We start from the raw sequence: 17,606 nt of genomic DNA on the forward strand, positions 1-17,606 counted from the left end.
ACATCATGCGTACACAAGGGCAGATGAAGAAGCATACCTTCCTGAAACGGTAAAGTGCAAGCTCTTATCCTGGTACGGGAATGCCCCATGCGGCAAGGGCGATGTACGGATATAGGTCAGCCACCCTAGCCCTAAGCCCTAACCGCTCGCCTACGCACCAACGCGGGTGACCAACCAAAACTTTGCAAACTCCATCGCGATTCTATCCGCACCGACGACCGTTGACTCGACAACTTCCTTCAGCAACCACCGTCGTCGCCAAACCCCAGTCACAACCGTCGAGATGGCGCAGGAACGTTCCGGAATCGTGGTCGGTCTGAACAAGGGCCACGTACGTTGAATCCCTCTCCCGTTTCCCTAAGAAAATGAGTGTTTCCGGTCGGTATTTGTCCAGTCGACCTCGAAAGATTTGGATTGGGGATAGGAGCATAAAATATGGAGGGGACATATTGTCGGATTGTTAAGGCACAGTTCCTTCTTGAGATGGAGGAAATGGGACGACAACGGATGTACCAATCGAACTTACTGGGCCCGACTTGACAAAAATCGATCGGAAGCATTCGAGTTTGGTTTTAGAAATGAGGAACAATCAGTGAAGCTGACCTGGGTTCCTATCATAGAAAACCACCCCTCTCAACACCCCCAAGACCCGGATCAGCCGCACCAAGGGCCAGTCTTCCCGCCGCACTGCCTTCGTCCGTGACATCGCCCGCGAGGTTGTCGGTCTTGCCCCCTATGAGCGTCGTATCATCGAACTTCTGAGAAACACTCAGGACAAGAGAGCTCGTAAGCTCGCCAAGAAGAGGGTATGTCAAGAGTTCTGGATATTGGTCTTCATGGGTGTTCCTTTCGCTCGCTTCCCTGGGAATTGCATGATTGCAGTGTCTGCGGTTCGGAGTACAATCTGATGAAGCATACGGCAATTGTCGGTTGGAGACTACGCCCGCCACGAATCAGTCCGTTCAATTACGGAGATCACCGACCAGTGGCTTGTGGAGCGAGCTGGGGAACACTTGCTGAGAACCTTAGCAATCGTTCATGAACAATGCTAACGAATCATCTGTTATAGCTCGGTACCTTCACCCGTGGCAAGAGAAAGGTTGAGGACATGCAGAGAGTCATCGCCGAGTCCAGACGTGTGGCTGGTCACTAAATTCGTTTTTCCTTCCTCTGAAAATGTGTTTATTATCGCCAGAGAACGAGATAACGAAATTTAAGTGAAATCGTTTCGGTTGCTGAGTTGGCGCATGGAACCTGGAATTGCTGTCCGTAACCTTCAATTCTTCAAAAAGGCCCAATGGAAGGGACACAATCATGATGCAATAAGCATGGACTAAATACCAAAATGGATCTCTTGAATCTAATGCAACTGGGAGTTTTGGGGCTGGTCTTACGGCCTCGGTGAATCTGAACCTAACGCTACATTTATTCTATCGAAACACTTTCTCTCTGATCGATCCACCTATCACGCGGATACAATTCTTTGCCAATACTCCTCTTGTGTCCCATATCGCTCGCAGCGAATGCATGATGTCCTTAGCTCCTACCGTCATCATCTATGCATTCGACTCCCATGGCATCAAGTAGACGGCGGAAGTCGAGTATATTTCGAGCATGCCGTAGATAAATCGTAACCATTGATCATTCTAAACATACACAATGTGATTATTTCACGCTAATAACGCAAATGCTATTGCGGGTTCTCATTTCTTTCCCGGCAGTTTCAGCCACTTGGGTATCCCGCCGGGTTTGCGTCCAGATTTCTCTCCATCGCGGTCGCCGGGTCCGCTCACCTTCGGTGGGACAGTATCTTGCGAAGTATCCATCAACTCTGGCGGCTGTTCGACCTTGATCTCCTGAGCTTGGTTCCGGAGCTCAGGCTTCAGAAGACTTGCTCTGGTTGATCGAGCGGCGGGAGACGCACTTGCGTCCCAAGAGAAGGTGACGAGGACTCGGCCGATCATGCCAAGATCCTTGATCAAGAACGTCTGATCTGTATCAGGAATGATACTCTGAATCTTTTTTGCACCTGAACCCGGGGGCCCAGCAGGGAAAGACGTGAGTATGAATCTCTCGCCGGCAAATTGCTCCGACAAACAACTTCTAACGAAGCCGTAGAGCGTTGCGCCGGTGTCTTGTTGCCCGAACTTTGAGACTATCTGGCTCTGGTCCGGAAGGCGAACCTTGACATCGACTTCTCTGATCGCTGCACGTTTCTCTTCCTCCTCTGCTGCTTTGGCGGCGATTTCTGCATCCGTGGGAAGACGGACGGGCCGGGAGGCGGCAAGGAGACGGCGCTGGTGGGCTTGTGCTTGGTCCACAGATGGAACGTAGTCGTCTTCATGATATGTCATTTGCGCGGCCTGCGGAGTGGTGTTGGACGGTGCTGAGAAGACTGTGACTGGTCGCGGAGAGGGCTGGTTCACAGCAGGTGATTCGGTAGAGGTGATGGAGGGATGAGAAACAGGTTGCGGTACTTGTGCTGATGGCCCAGGTGCTGGTGCTGCACCCAGGGGTTCAGCATGTTCAGCACTCGGCACTCGTTCTAGAGGTTTCGAATCGGCAACAGTAGGTTGTGCTGGCGCAGCGGCCGCCACTTGTGGTTTCGGGGCAGCATCCTCAAACGCTTTGAAGTAATCTTGAATCTTAACCATAGCCACCTCCAGAGGTTCCTCTGTCCGCCGGAAACTTAACCTGACTAGGACATTCCCACTATTGAACCCAAGCTGCGCTAGCGACTTCTGGAGATCTTCGAATGTCGACAGTTCTCGCCCTATGATCTGAACTACCGGAGTCTCGTAAAATAAGCGACCGGATCCCTCGTTGCCAGCACTGGCGACTGGGACGCCTCGCCCAGTGAAATTTCGAATCGGTCCGCCACCTGCAACACCCGCCTCAAACTTGCGCAGCACTAGCCATAACGTTGTTGTGCTAGGGAACTTGTCTAGAAGCCGTCCGTTGGGCACACCTCGAGCTTCTGCCTCGGGCAGCTGTAAAGCAACCGTGACAATGGAAGGCGATCGGGAGAGCTGTACTAATTCAAGTTTCGCACCGGAAGCCAGGCCGGAGAGACGGAAGACCAAAGAAAGATCGAGCTGTTTGCCCTTGTACCTTCCCAAGTGTTAGAGTCCGTTTCATTGCTTCATCAAAAGCTCAGGTCACTTACTTGAGGCCGTACTGGCTCGCATTCAAGCCGAGCTTAGCACATGCTTCTTGCAGAATATCCGTCAAATGTTTCCCGGGTGTTGTTTTGATTGTGGCTCTTCGAGCAGTCGAGTCTAGAACGACGACATGTGAGCTCATGGTTTGAAGGCGATCGCTTGCTTTAATGATATTATTATTGCGGGGCAACTATGAAGCAAGATGGCAGTTGGGGGACTCCAGGATGAGATGGAAAAAGAAGTTGACAAAACCGGGAGTTCTATATCTGAATAGGAAGAAGATTTGTAGAGGAATAGAATAGAAGTTCGAAGAAAGAGGAGGGCATGAGAAAATCAATATTCATCTACCTATGGAGTACTTTCGACGGTTCCCGTAGGCAGCGGGCGCAGCGTCATCCGCAACGAAGCTCTCGGCGGCTCTCACGCGTTGGACCAGCAGCAGAGCTTCCCCGTCATTTATCATCCTTCTCCATCATCGGCATCACCTTCATCCTCACCTTGAACCCCATTCTTCTCCTCCCCCCACCTCTTCCTTTCCTTCAATTTGACTCTCTCGGATCTCATTCAGCTTGCAATTTCTAGTCATACCTAATTCATCATGGTAAGTTGAGCTTCCCCTTCGTAACCTGACCGGCTTGAGCTAATTGAACCCAACCTACAGAGCTCTCCCTTCGATATCAGTACGCACTTTTTTTTTTCCCTGATCCTTACCACGATCTCACATACAAGAGACTGACTGTGTCTTCTTTAGATGGCGGAGCTTGTGTCGCCATGGTGGGCAAGGACTGCGTTGCAATTGCCTGCGACCTTCGACTGGGCATGCAGGCCTTGACAGTCTCCAACAACTTCCCCAAGATCTTCAACTACGGTCCCTCGACTTACCTCGGTTTGACTGGCCTGGCCACGGACGTCAACACTGTCTCAGACCTCTTTCGCTACAAGGTGAACATGTACCGACTCCGCGAAGAACGGAACATTGCGCCCCAGACTCTGGCCAACCTGGTCAGTTCATCGCTGTATGAGAGACGCTTCGGACCTTTCTTCGTGAGCCCTGTCATTGCTGGCGTGAACAGCACGACGGGTAAGCCTTTTATTTGCGGGTTCGACAGTATCGGATGCATCGATTTCGCCAAGGATTTCATTGTCAGTGGTACGGCGAGCGACCAGCTCTTCGGTACCTGTGAGGGTTTGTGGGAGCCAGATCTGGTACGTTTCTTGGTTCAGCTTATATTGCGAGACGGTTTCGCTAATGCTCGATTTTACTTTTTCTCAGTCCCCTGAAGATTTGTTCGAGACCATTTCTCAAGCCCTCCTCAGTGCAGTCGACAGAGATGCTCTTTCCGGTTGGGGTGCTCAAGTATACATCATAGAGAAAGACAAGGTGACGAAGCGGCTACTCAAAGGAAGACAAGATTAGATGTTCTGTATTTGGCACGCATTCCGCTTATTTTCGTTTAATGCCATCTCTCAATCGTATCCTGGTCGAAACCTACTGGCTGAAGCAGTCGCTCTCGTCTCCTATCTGACTTAAAGCCTACATACCGTCGGTTGATGGGGGAAGCAAGAGCACAGCGATGTCGGTCCATGTACCTCTAGCTTCTGAAGCATCAGCCTGACACGAACCTGAATTAGCAAGGGCAGACGGCTGCTTTACGGCCTTGATGACTATTTCTTCATGAACTTGGATTATAGCTTCCCACACTTAGTAGCCATTCTTTCCGGTTACGGCGGCATACGCCTGGCCACGCTTCCCCAGAAAGCTTCTCACATCAGCAGCGAGCAGCTCAGGTACTTCCCACGCGGCAAAATGACCGCCACATTCAAACTCACTTTCCCGCACCACCGAGCCCATGCTCCGACACCACAAGAAGGGTAACTTGATCAACTCTCGTTTGAAATGTGCCACGGCCAGCTTGACCTCCCCAGGGATGGACCCGGAGATTGCATCAACGGTGGACACCCTCTTCAGCGCCGACGCTGTCGCATCAGCAGGCGGCGTCTGCGCAGCCTCATAGTAGATACGAACCGAAGCCGCCGGGCCGGCGGCCGAGAACTGGTAGACGCTCACCCAGGTGAGGATCTCATCGTCCGTCCAGGGATAGTCATCCGCCCACGCGTGTAACTTGTCGTAGATCCAAGCCAGTAGGGCGACGGGACTATCGTGTAGCCCATAGCCCAGTGTCTGGGGGCGAGTTTCCTGCTGGCGCAGGTAACCATTTCCCCGGTTCAGATAGTCGAGGGTAGTCGAGATGAGAGCCCTGCTTTTGGGTGAGAAAGGAAGTGTGAGGATTGATTGCAGAAAGATCCACGGGTGGCGCCATGGGTAGGGAGGAGCCACAGGGGCGAAGTTGAGATGGACGGCTTTGACGTGCTGGGGGTAGAGCGTTGCCATGACGCGGGCGATGATGCTACCCCAGTCTCCTCCTTGGATAACTATCGACTTGTCAATAAAGTGGTCGTGATATTGATACTCAATGGAATGGATCGTCATGGAAGCGTACCGTATTCCTCGTAGCCCAGATTCAGCATGAGAGAATGCATCGCTTGGGCATATTGCGCCAGACCAAAGCCTCGCTACACATAGACAGCGAGTCAGCTAGAGCAGTACAGCATGTACTGATGACACAACTTGGACAGACCTGTTTCACGCCCTGCGAGAAGCCAAAATTTGGCAGCGAAGGCACCACCAGGTCAAAAGCCGGCTGATTCTCGGCGCCTCTCGTCAAGAGAGGTATCAGCTTGACAGCCTCAAGGAAACTTCCTGGCCCTGGATATTGTAAACCAGTCAACACCTTCATCTACAAAAAGCCAACCGCGCATATGGTACGTTACAGCCATGTAGGAAGAGTAGCGGGATAGCACCCGGCGTAGAACTCTTCTGGTGCACACAGTGGATATCCAGTTGCGCAAAGCCCGGAACAGAGACAGAGACCATGAACTGGTGCAGTTTTTCGTTCAACTCCTTCTCCTTTGCGCGCCAGTCGAAGCCATCGCGCCAATATGCGGTCAGTCGTTTGAGTTCGGCCAGTGGGACTCCCAGCTCCCAGCCTGCTGCGTCTAGTTCATCGGGGAAGCTAGCGGATTGAAGTTTTTGGTTCAAGAGATCCAGTTGGGAGTCGGAGATACTGATGTTGAAAGGCCTGATTATATTCATCGTGATACTGTCTCGGTTCAAGTGACAGCTGGATTGATCGAGGCATTGTAGATACTCCGTACCATGATGCGCATATAACCCAGCTGTCATGCCGTCCGACGGATCTACATATGACGCCGATCGATACCTCGGTCCATAGGAGCGTTTTGTACCTTGACGATCTTAAGTTGATTTATCTACTCCGTACAGAGAACAGAACAGGCACATGGAGTGAGAATAGCAATATCATAGCTACCGTAATCACTACCCTTCTAGTACCTGCAATGAAGCCATAGCAGTCCAGAGCATATCCGAAGTTGGGACAGAAAGCCATGCCTGAACCATGGAACTAGACTGTTTCCAATCAATGAACCGATAATTATTTAGCTCATCTTGCACCAGTCCTTGGAATGATTATGGCCATGTCTCATCATCTAAGGATTGATTGCCAGCAGGTTAAGAGTCCGACATCCTGAACCAGGCCGCTAGCAAAGGCTCAGTCCTATCTATCTTCCAAGTCGAACAAGTTCGGGTTAAATTCAACACTTCGAGTGGAGGAAGCATTGTTTCTGGGGATAGAAAAAGGCAATTTTGAACATTATTATCATCAGTGTCATCAGTGTCATCTTCGTCATCATGCTGTCAATTTGCCACTCCAGTGTTGTCCACTTTGTCGTTCGTTCTAGATCTCAGCCATCGAGCTTCTCGCCTGTAAAAGTAAGGCAAGGGGAGGAGGTGCGGCGTCTGTGTACAACCAGCGATTAATTCAGGCACCTCATGGCACAGAACCACAATAAATGTGGTCCACCCTGTTCCTGATCCAAACCAAGCTTATTATCTCGTTTTACCTCTCCTCTACTTTCAGGATGAAATACTACGAGAATGAGGGACCAGCTTATTATTTCTTTATTACTGGTGAACCTAAGACTTTTAAAAGCATTGACGAAACAAGGGGATAATAATAACAATAATTTAATCCCCATAGGATCGGCATGCTGAGGCCTACGGTTTGCAGCGTTTCAGCCTTCCCGTGTGTCTAGACCAGCCGATGGGGGGGAAGAAATGGATCTGTCCAGTTTGAGAGAGAGCAGACTGGTTAGGCTGGAGTCTTTTTGCAGATGGAAATCGGAGATAATGGAAGTCTCTTCTGGTCATTCATCCCTCCTAGACATAGTGCCTAGTCTCTACTCCGTAGTACTACGTACTACTAATTGGTCTCATACTGAGAATATATTGATTGACTACTCGACCAACACAGTTCTCGCCTATTCCCCGCGTTATTTTCTCTCTGCTTGTCTCCTAGTCTACCTCTCCTCCATTAAGATCCATCGTCTTAAAACTTATCAGATCAGCGCAATCCTCGTTCTCTCACCATGTGCTTGTCCACTTAATCTTTCGTCCTTCGCTGCGTTTCCTTGAATGGACCGCTAACATAATCTACGTTGTTCCTTTCTCCAGATAGAGAGCCATGCTTTGTGTTTCGCTCAACGATACCTTGTCCAGTGAATCTCTGATATCCCGGAAATCCGCAGCAGTCTCCTGGCGCCCACCTATACCTTAACAGCGGAAGCAGCAGAGGAAAAGGAAACAGCGAACACCGTTGGTAGAGGGAGATCAGAACCACTACCTATTGGCAGCGAAAACTCCATTCCAAGAATTATGTCCGATTCAGTCGAATCAGAATGGTCGGATCCAATCCTCTCCTGCAGAACCATGTCATTTCTCCCCTACAAATCCCAGTGTCTCCCTGGCGATACGACTGCCACTACATTCCGAGACGATGAGCCGGGGTTGAACTCCTCGCCCGCTTGCAGATACGCCGGCAGTGCCCAAAACATCGCCATTGAGCGTTTGGTAAAATTGAAGCAGGAACTCAGAGCTCTTGACTCGGAGTCATTCTGGAACCGGCTCATGGAAAGCGTCACCTCGATCTGCGATGCCCAGTATGGCTTTGTAGCTCGCAAGGTCCAAGACCATGAGTTCGTGAGCGAGACTGGAGATCACAAGCCAAGCCTGTTTGGCACTGCGTTCTATTACAATGATGGGTATCAGACAGTTGGGATGCACAGGCACAGGTATTTTGCTGGGGGCAATCCTTTGTCACATATGGACCACGAGAAACCATGTTTGATCCCCGAGAACCTTGAATCGCTTAGTTCTTTCTGTCCGGACAAACTTCCATTTCCCGCGGACGGATACTTGGCTGTGCCGCTCTTCTTTCAAACGAAGTGTATCGCCCATCTCGGTCTCATGTGGTCCAAAACTGGCCTACAGAAGCGAAGTCTATCGTGGTCATTCCTAGAGATGATCCTGTATTCGCTAGAAGATTTGGTTGTCCAACAGATTCAGAATGATGCCGAGTGTCCGAAACTGCACGAACAACTGAAGAGAGAAGCCGCGGGCACCCCCGGAAGTGGAAGAACCGTCGACGATTGCTACGCCGAATTCACGACTCAGCCGCTCAAGCCGTATGCTCGAAGCCTGTCACATGAATTACGAACGCCAATGCAGGGAGTTGTGGGGATGCTGGACGTCATGCATGCCACCGTACGGGAGGCCATGCAGGGGAAATCTTCTGCAAAAAATGGATATGTCTTTCAATCTCTCAAGGAAAGCATCGAGATGGTTCAAGGTTAGTTGTGAGACATCATCCTTCCGGAGCAAGCCGCTAATGCAAACGAATTACAGACAGTGCAAGACGGGCGGTCGAGGCTGCAGATAATGTCGTTCATGCCTACGATCTCAATATGCAAGTTCCGAAAACACCCCAGCGGGAGCGGGAGAGCGATCCGTTCCGTGGCCCGGTCCAGTCACCAATTGAAAGCCTGCCAAACATCTTCACCGAAGGCAGCAACATTGCAGTCAACCCATACAAACGGCGACGAAGTAATCCTGCTGACTGGAACGAAGCATCGACGCCAAAGGCTAAGGCGCCCCGACGCTCAGTCAAGAATGAGCTGTCTCCACGGAGTGAGGACGTCAAGAATGCCGTCCACGAAAGCGAGCAAATCGTTCACGCAAATCCCTCACATCGAATTGAAGAGGTCATGGCAGGCATGGTGGAGACGCGTCCTCCGTTAGCTGTGAGGAGATCGGCACCCCATCTTCTGCTGGAAGGCATCAATCTCAATATGAGAAGCCCCTCTCTGAGAGTAACCAAGCTTCGTGACCTGCTTCGACTGGTGATAAACGAATCGCTCCATGTCGGCGGCCGACCTGATTTTACTCTGAGCGAGGTTACAGAGCTAGGAGAGAGGATTGAGGTTCGGACCCGATCTTCCAATGGGGAGATGTTCTCGAAGACTATCGTGTGGAGCGTCGATGAAGCGCTACCGGAGACTTTGCTTGTGGATGACAAAGACCTGGCAAAGTTGATTTCATGCGTCTTTCTAAACGCAGTGAAGTTCACAAATAGTGGTATGATTACAGTCAGCGCAAAGGTTGGTCCTAATGTCGGTGAAGTCTTCATCACCGTGCGAGATACTGGACCAGGTATACCAGAGGCATTTTTGCCCAAGCTCTTTACACCTTTCGCAAGAGAAGATGCGTCAATCACTCGGAGCAAGGACGGCCTCGGTCTCGGACTTCTTGTCGCTAAGGGTCTTGCTAGGAAGATGGGTGGTGACTTGATCTGTGTTCGCTCGTCTACCTCTGGGCCCGATCATGGCTCGGAATTTGAAATCAGTATTCCCGTCACTCAGTCCAAGTTAAGCAACAAGCCGGTAGTTTGCACGGCAAGTATACCGACGCCTCCTGACGGCGGCGATCCCTCGCGATTGAGTACAACGAGTACTTCGAGCAGTTCCGGCCTGGAGCAGTCCATGATATCACCCTCGATTCGCCGGCCCAGCCAGCCGATCCAACAGCCATCCCCAAGCCTGACCGAAGGAATTTGGTCTCAGACATCGACCCCCGTTCGCTCCGTATCCACCGCGAAATTTATCCGCCCTTCAATCAATGGGGATGCGTATGACGAGAAGCTCGGACAGAAGCACCCGCTCACCTTCCTAGTAGCTGAAGACAATATGATAAATCGACGGGTTCTGGTGAGCATGCTCAAACGGCTTGGGTACCAGCATATTTACGAAGCTTGCAACGGAAAGGAAGCTGTGCGCGTAATGCAGGACGTTTTGGCATCTCAGACATCCAAAACCTCGGGTCGGTCCTCCGACTGTCGGAAAAGGCAAGCAGAGGATCAGTTGGGAGACTGCGCATGTAAGCGCACGAAACCAGTCGATGTCGTCTTGATGGACCTCTGGATGCCGGAAATGGACGGTTATGAGGCAACGTCGAAGATCCTCAGACTGGTAGATGAATACCAGCTCCAGGCCCTTCAGAAACAACCTAACTGTCAAGCCAATAACTTACTGCTGCCGCTCCCCACGGTCCTTGCCGTCAGTGCAGATGTAACCGATGAGGCTCTCGGACGTGCCTCCAAAGTTGGCATCAAAGGCTACATGACCAAGCCTTATAAGCTGTCAGATCTGGAACGATTAATTGTTGAGTTCTGCGGCGAGGCAACGATCCCAAATCTTGACCGGACGAACATATTATGACACCTGACATGATTCGCGTTGCTACTCCCGGCGCCTTCTCACCTCTGCCTTTTGCATGTTATGGTTTGGACGCCTATTTAATGTTTTCTATACCCAGTTCCGTGTAAGATGAAACTCACGGACCCGTTTTGTTTTAATTTTATGATTGGTGATACATCTTCTTTGTTGGTACATCATTTACGGCCGATGACTGACAAGATCACAACATCTGAATCCATTTGCATTCCAATAATAGATGGAATTGGCCGTCTGCAAGCACTTTGTTTCTGGTACATACTACATGAAGAACGCAAGGAGGGCACTGGTTTGTAAACCAAGTCATTACATCCATATCAAGCTCAATCCACAACTATAACAATAGAACGCTGGAAATGCAACAGATAGAACTCAGGATAGTATGAGTGTGCCAGCCCGCAAGTGTCATCACAGGCCATTTCCTTCTCGTTGTCTCAACTGCAGCCAAGATACCACGTCTGCTGTCAACCCAACAAACAAGCGTAGACAATCTACATTTATATGTCCGTCTTAGTAGCTGGGTGGTCTGAAGATATACTCCATAGTCCGCAGATATATCCACTAGAGATGATACAGATCGAGAGAAAAGGAATGCTACTTCCCATGCAACAGATGTCCGCCGACTAGTTTCCCTTTCCTGCGCCCAATTCCACCCCCTTACGTCAGCTTCTGCTTGATGAAGAAGGACCGGAGATGTGACAGTTGCCAGGCACATGTAGCGGAAAGCACGGCGAGTTGGATGAGGGTCCAGCGCACAACTCTGCCGTTGGTAGCCTCGGATTGATCACGGAATTCAGCTTCACGCTCCTACAATCGAAGAAAGTGGCAAATCAGCAACCGCCATCCTCCAAAATTCAAACAGTGTAGGAAATTTGGAAGAAGAAAAACATACCCGTTGGAACACCTGCTCACGACGAATGTCCTGTAACCGCCCATTGAGATCCTTGACCTTCTGCACAATATCCTTCATCTTGTCCTTGTCCTCGGTCTCGATCTTGCTCGTCTCGCCGATGGCAATGTCCAGGTTCACCCTGACGGCGCCCGCGGGGGCACCGGACAGCCAGCCTCCAATGGCAGCGTTGGTGTCGGGCGTCAGACAGATTCTGTGCTGGCCGGCGTCGGCGGCGGAGAAGGTGAAGCGGCCGGCGTGGCCGTCGCGCTTTGAGACGACGCGGTGGTCGTTGTCGAAGGTCTCGTCGACGGTGATGAGCATCTTTAAGCTTGGGTCGACCGAGTACGTGTTGGACTGCTGGTTGATGACTTCGGTCTTGAAGTTTCCTGCTCATTCAGAAGAGATTTCTCAATTAGCAATCAATCCACAGTAAACAGAGTCAATAGAATGGCCATCACGTACCAACAACCAGAGTGTCCTTGGGCAAATCCTCAAAGAAGCATTTTGTTTGACGGCCGTCCATATAGAAGTAGAGGGCATTGGCGGGCACAGCAAGACAGAGTACAGCACATATGGCCAGGGCTGATGAAAGCCACGAGGCCGATGATCTGGTCGGAGCCATGTTGAAGATCCCAATTGAAGTCAGGACGACAATCGATGCTGGAAGGGAGACTGGCGTTGTCGATGGTTGATGTTTGAACTGAAGATCTGGCACCAACAACGGGACGGCCTTGGCGCGATTCAATGGGCGGAATGGAGGAAACCAGCCGGTTTCTGCGTGCTGGTTTCCTTCTTTCAGCCATCACGGTCGGCATCTCATCATTGATTCCATCTTTAATTTTTCTATTATTCTCTTATCTAGTCCTCTGTCACTAGAGGTATTTGATCATCCTGCGAACTTCTAGATCGACTGAAACCTTTTTCCGGTGATTTTAATCGCCATCATGGCCGCCGCCGATGTGCGCGACATGTTGGATTTGCCCGCAGAGGGCCAGCCTCGACCTCACAAGAAACAGAAGGTGGTCGAGAAGAGACCAGGTCGGTTTGCATCCATCATAAATCCCACTAGATACAGACACTGATATCCAGGCCTCAGAGGGGATTACTCGCGAGCTCTACGCGCTTCTAGGCGAAAGGGCGCCTCCGATCGCCATCAACGAGAACCGATACAAGGGAAGGCCGAAATGGATGAGCAAGCTCAGAGTGCGCCCATGGTATGCTCTCGATTTGCGGAGATTTGATGTTATGACTGTGCTGATTGTTTTTCCCTTACCAGGCAAATGACCCCATTCACCAACAATGCTCGATCGGATGGGCTTGTTCTGCGTCACTGGCAAAGACAACCCGAATCCGCAAAAGCACCGGCGCTTGAAGGGCCTTCGGAGATGGAGGTCGATGAGGCGAAAGTGGAAGGAGGGGTTGCAAAACCAGAACAGGAGTATGCATTCGCAAAATACAATGTCAAAGCTCGAGTACCGAGACGCTACACGGACGAGGAATACAACCGGCACTTGAAGAGCGATGACTGGTCGCGGCAGGAAACGGACTACTTGATGGACCTCGTCGAAGAGTACGACCTCCGCTGGGTGGTTATTGCCGATCGCTACGATTTCCAGCCTCAACCCATGGACGCCGAAGCGAATGCGACCGCGCTCGTCCCGGCTAAACGGTATCGAACAATGGAGCAGATGAAGGCGCGGTACTACTTCATTGCTGCATCAATGCTCGCGCTGGAACATCCCCCATCAGAAATGTCCGAGGCCGAATTCGATCTGCACGAGAAGATGATGAAGTTCGACCCAGACCGCGAGCGGGCTCGCAAAGAGCTTGCTGCACTCCAACTAAACCGCACTGCAGACGAAGTACGCGAGGAAGGAGTACTTTTGGAAGAACTCAAACGCATCACATCCAACGAGCAAAACTTCATGACCGAACGCAGGGAGCTCTACTCTAGACTCGAAGTGCCCATCAGTGTGGGTAATACTACTATGTACCAGTCTAGCCAGGGCTTATCCCAGCTCCTGCAAACCCTCCTCCAAGCCGACAAGAGCAAGAAACGACGCTCCATTCTCGGACCCGAAGCCGCCGCTCCCAGCCCCGCTGGACAAACACCCACATCGAACGGCCCAACCAGCGCACGCGACAGCCGAGCAGATACCCCCAGCCAGGCATCTGTCGCTCCGTCCAGCAAGAAGGGATCCGCCGCCGCCGCCGCCGCTGCCGCAGCAGCAGCAGCAGCAGCAGCCAAGGAGCCCCCGCAAACCGTCAAGACGCTCACCCCGGCCGAAGAAGCCAGGTACGGCGTACTGCACCACGAACGTCTCGCTCCGGGCGTGCAGTTCAGAAGCGATCGCGCACAGAAGCTCACTCAGGCCAAGTCCAACGTGCAGTCTCAGAAACTCGCCACGGCGCTGGCAGAGCTGGAGATCCCGCCGCGTCTGCTTATGCCTACGGAGCGCGTTTGCAAGGAATTCGAGAAGCTTATCCACTCGGTCAACCTGTTGCTTGATGCGCGCAAAGTGTCCGAGAAGATCGAGAGTGAGATCCGTGTTCTGGAAGCCGCCAGAGAGGAAAGAGAGCGCAAGACGAAGGAGGTCAAGGACAAGGGGAGGCCCGAGGTCAAGGCTGAAGAGGTGGAGAATCCTGATTCTACAGCTGGAGACTCTGCTACGGCTGCTCCCGCGGCAGAAGAGCGAGCGGATATCGGACGGAAAGGTGTCGAAGCTGGCAAAGATGCGGATCAGAGTGCGGGGGACCGCGATGGTGTATCTCATAAACGCTCAGCCAGTGTACTGAGCAATGGGAGCGATAAGAGTACCAAGCGGCAAAAGAAATAGCTTTCTCGGTGGGATATCCGGCGTCGGTGTTGGTGCATTCTAATATACCTTTGTACGACTACATGAATTGATATCATTTTCTGGCCCATTGGCAGTCTTCATATTTTCTATGTGCTAATAGGGATAACATTCTGGGTTAGCCAAACGGCATGGTCCCATGGGTGTCACTGCTCGCCTTGAATAGACAGGCCGAAAAAGGCATTCTTTGAAGTCAGGTTCCGTCAGACTACGCCCGTCGCAATCCAAGCTCCATCTCTCTCAAAGTCAAGGATCCATTCCTCCAGAGAACTTCACTCTGGGTCGGAATACAATTCGAGGCAGTCTTGGTACATGCTAGCCCAATCATCGATGGTTGTTTCCAGGTCATCGCATTGGAGGTGTTCCTCATTGTCCGCATGGGAGTGCTGGACCTCAGGTCGTTCGAAAGCATCTTGTGAGATTATGCAACCTTCTTTGTCTTGAGAAGTACTGTGTGAATTCTCTTCCTTCACAGTATGCTGTGACGAAGACATTGACACATCATCGGTCGCAGTATCGCAGCATCCCTTACGACTAGGGGACCTCAATTCCATGGTTTGTGCTCCCTTCTTCCGACCAATGGCGTATTGGCAGCTAGGATTGGTTGTTGTCATTGTATTCCTATGTCCTTTATGCTTAGGATTATACTGTTCCATTCCTAGGCTTTGTGATGACTGTAGTTCTCTTGCAGATTCCATAGAACTGTCTCGGAGGCTCTCATTAAAGGCCGACGCACACTGCCCCAATGCATGACGCTCACTCACATAGTCGCTCGAGCAGTTTCTAGGTTTCAGACTCCATAGAGCTCTTCGGTTATCAGACATTTGAGCGTCGGCGTGATTCTTTCTTCGATCTGCGAACCTACGCCAGGTGTGAGAATTGATGATTGAGTCGCAACTCGCAGAGTCGCTGGCATTTGAAGTCCTGATGAGGGTAGTTGCGCCAGACCAGCGGGAAAATCGCAAACGATCAATAATATGCGCAATATGGGGTTTGGTCGACGACTCCCCTCGTGTCGACGATGCCTTGCCGGGGTCTTTCTCTGCGGTTTCGTCCTTGTCTCCATCTACCACAGTATATCCATAGCCAAGACGTCGCCCTCCCGACATCCATCCAATACTGACTTTGCGCGGCGACGTCATTCCACTGCTCATTGCGACGGATCCGAGGGAGGTTATGGACCGGTTCAAATCGAACTGTTCGGTAAATCTGCTCTTCAAAGCATCTGCTTTACCAAGAGAGCCATGATCCAAAGACGAAACATGTTTTTCCAAGAGTGATACGCCTCGAGATGAAGGATTAGGGGAAAGAGCAGCGAAAGGTGTCCTGCTACAGCTGATTTCTCTCTTGTTTCGATTCATAACCGTCTTCTCAATATTCGCTGGAACGTCCGCAGACGTAGAGCCAGTCCTAGGAGAGTAGCACGAAGACGCTTGTCTCGCGTCTTGCACCCCCAGCTTTAATACTCCTCCGTCCCAGACCGGTGTCAATATTCTAGCGGGACTTCCAAAGCTACCGCCTTGGTATTGCGCGGCCCAAGTACCGGAGGTGCTGCCCTGTGGGTTCTCGTAGCTTGATTGACTGGGTGATAGGATCAGAGGTGAAGCTGACGCGGACGCCAGCATCTTGGAGATGTCCAAATCTGTGAGGTGGATCGACTGGTCTTCAGATGTCGATACTTGATGTCGTTGTCTTCTTTTTCTGATAAGCAATTCCGAAGAGTGCTCGGTTGACGGGCTGGCCAGATTGAGAGGATGGTCTGGGATATTATAGTCACGACCAGGAGACCCTGGGTGTTCTTGGAGTATAGGAGGGATGATGTCCTTGCCATCGAAGATGTCCAGGGATGCTGCTGAAGCCGAAGCAATTGGGACAGGGCCGCAGTTCGCATTGTTCTTGCCGGGAGTAGCTTCATTGCTAAGGCCCGCGGAAGGACAAGGACTCCCTCTGGCTTTAAGGCTTTGGACATTTGGTTCGTGGGAGATGAAAAAGCCATGCATTGCCTGCGGACTCCAGCCTTCATGCTCCGGTGAACTGAGTGACACTCCTGTCGGCTGATAAACCGGACACTTGCCGTCCTTTCCAAAGAGACTGTCCCCTTCGTCGTGGTAGGGTTGCGCAGGGGGTACAGCCTTACGACCGATACTGGCCGCAGCCTTTACATTGTCCGCAATGTGAATTGGACTGGAAATGAACTGCGCATCACTATCGTAGCCTCTTTCGCTCATCAAGCCGCTTCCAAACTCATGTGGTGCGGCAACGGCGCCGTTGTGCTTCGCAGACTTCGAATGGATCGAGAACAAAGAGGTTCCGGATCTTCTGACAGACCTTCGAGAAGCCACGTTCAGTCTCCTTGAGTCTCGAGAAAGCCTCCTTCGAAGCCTTCCCGAAAGCCCTTCAGAGGAACATCTTGGACTCTGAGGTATGATCGTATATTCATTCGCAGATGAAAGGCCTGGTCATGTCAGAAAGGGTGTTCGCCACAGGTATAACGAGCAGGTCATTCTCAATCACCTCTTGGATGGTCATCTAGGAAGAGTGGTGGCTCAGTCTCATCCAATTGGTATGGTTGTTCAGCAATGGGCGATGAGGGGTATTTCCAAATCCTTCTAAACCGACGGCAGAGAAGGAGATCCATTGAGCATCAGTGAGGTTCCCATGCACACAGGATGCGATCCTTGCAGACACATCGATCGCTGCGTAGTTTGCTGAAGCGGTGCATGTCCCGGAGATGGGCCGCAGATGCCAGGCTCAGCCCCGAGACTCTCAAGAGAACGATCATGGATGCTCAACACGGAAGCAGCGAACGGTTGTCTGGTGGTGAGTGTCAAGAGAAGGAAGGAGGCGTCCATGTTCTTACTTCTTCTGGCTTTTGAACCGACAGCTTTGCGATTCTTTCTTCCGTTCTAGAAGAAGACCTACAGGACGTCATTGGCTATATATATCATTCGGCGATGTAAATGGATGTCTCTGACCGAGTCAATCCACATCGGA

General features: G+C 51.3%; 8 protein-coding genes across 8 annotated transcripts; 4 read left to right on the forward strand and 4 right to left on the reverse strand.

Annotated features, from left to right (window-relative positions):
• Nucleotides 1-283: 283 nt before the first annotated feature.
• On the forward strand, nucleotides 284-1,153 carry Aud_007620 (60S ribosomal protein eL36; the record flags this gene model as incomplete). Its single annotated transcript, XM_043292509.1, has 3 exons — nucleotides 284-331; nucleotides 621-806; nucleotides 1,070-1,153. The coding sequence occupies 3 exons, from the start codon at nucleotides 284-286 to the stop codon at nucleotides 1,151-1,153; spliced, it is 318 nt and encodes a 105-aa protein (XP_043148444.1).
• Nucleotides 1,154-1,703: 550 nt separating this feature from the next.
• Nucleotides 1,704-3,303, reverse strand: Aud_007621 (putative UBX domain protein; the record flags this gene model as incomplete). The annotated part of the gene is made up of 2 exons (XM_043292510.1): nucleotides 1,704-3,111; nucleotides 3,167-3,303. The coding sequence occupies 2 exons, from the start codon at nucleotides 3,301-3,303 to the stop codon at nucleotides 1,704-1,706; spliced, it is 1,545 nt and encodes a 514-aa protein (XP_043148445.1).
• Nucleotides 3,304-3,759: 456 nt separating this feature from the next.
• Nucleotides 3,760-4,578, forward strand: pup3 (proteasome core particle subunit beta 3; the record flags this gene model as incomplete). The annotated part of the gene is made up of 4 exons (XM_043292511.1): nucleotides 3,760-3,762; nucleotides 3,823-3,841; nucleotides 3,913-4,367; nucleotides 4,435-4,578. 4 exons carry the CDS (start codon nucleotides 3,760-3,762, stop codon nucleotides 4,576-4,578), a joined length of 621 nt encoding a protein of 206 aa, XP_043148446.1.
• Nucleotides 4,579-4,863: 285 nt separating this feature from the next.
• Nucleotides 4,864-6,315, reverse strand: Aud_007623 (epoxide hydrolase; the record flags this gene model as incomplete). Its single annotated transcript, XM_043292512.1, has 4 exons — nucleotides 4,864-5,594; nucleotides 5,663-5,735; nucleotides 5,801-5,928; nucleotides 5,994-6,315. 4 exons carry the CDS (start codon nucleotides 6,313-6,315, stop codon nucleotides 4,864-4,866), a joined length of 1,254 nt encoding a protein of 417 aa, XP_043148447.1.
• Nucleotides 6,316-8,007: 1,692 nt separating this feature from the next.
• Nucleotides 8,008-10,850, forward strand: Aud_007624 (ATP-binding response regulator; the record flags this gene model as incomplete). Its single annotated transcript, XM_043292513.1, has 2 exons — nucleotides 8,008-8,926; nucleotides 8,983-10,850. The coding sequence occupies 2 exons, from the start codon at nucleotides 8,008-8,010 to the stop codon at nucleotides 10,848-10,850; spliced, it is 2,787 nt and encodes a 928-aa protein (XP_043148448.1).
• A 672-nt stretch (nucleotides 10,851-11,522) lies between these two features.
• Nucleotides 11,523-12,379, reverse strand: Aud_007625 (emp24/gp25L/p24 family protein; the record flags this gene model as incomplete). Its single annotated transcript, XM_043292514.1, has 3 exons — nucleotides 11,523-11,672; nucleotides 11,758-12,143; nucleotides 12,220-12,379. The coding sequence occupies 3 exons, from the start codon at nucleotides 12,377-12,379 to the stop codon at nucleotides 11,523-11,525; spliced, it is 696 nt and encodes a 231-aa protein (XP_043148449.1).
• A 322-nt stretch (nucleotides 12,380-12,701) lies between these two features.
• Aud_007626 (SANT/Myb-like DNA-binding domain-containing protein) lies at nucleotides 12,702-14,594 on the forward strand (the record flags this gene model as incomplete). Its single annotated transcript, XM_043292515.1, has 3 exons — nucleotides 12,702-12,795; nucleotides 12,854-12,971; nucleotides 13,034-14,594. 3 exons carry the CDS (start codon nucleotides 12,702-12,704, stop codon nucleotides 14,592-14,594), a joined length of 1,773 nt encoding a protein of 590 aa, XP_043148450.1.
• A 290-nt stretch (nucleotides 14,595-14,884) lies between these two features.
• On the reverse strand, nucleotides 14,885-16,840 carry Aud_007627 (uncharacterized protein; the record flags this gene model as incomplete). The annotated part of the gene is made up of 1 exon (XM_043292516.1): nucleotides 14,885-16,840. One exon carries the CDS (start codon nucleotides 16,838-16,840, stop codon nucleotides 14,885-14,887), a length of 1,956 nt encoding a protein of 651 aa, XP_043148451.1.
• Nucleotides 16,841-17,606: the final 766 nt, after the last annotated feature.

This window comes from Aspergillus udagawae, assembly GCF_001078395.1.
Source record: "Aspergillus udagawae IFM 46973 DNA, scaffold_5, whole genome shotgun sequence".
Lineage (NCBI taxonomy): Eukaryota > Fungi > Ascomycota > Eurotiomycetes > Eurotiales > Aspergillaceae > Aspergillus > Aspergillus udagawae.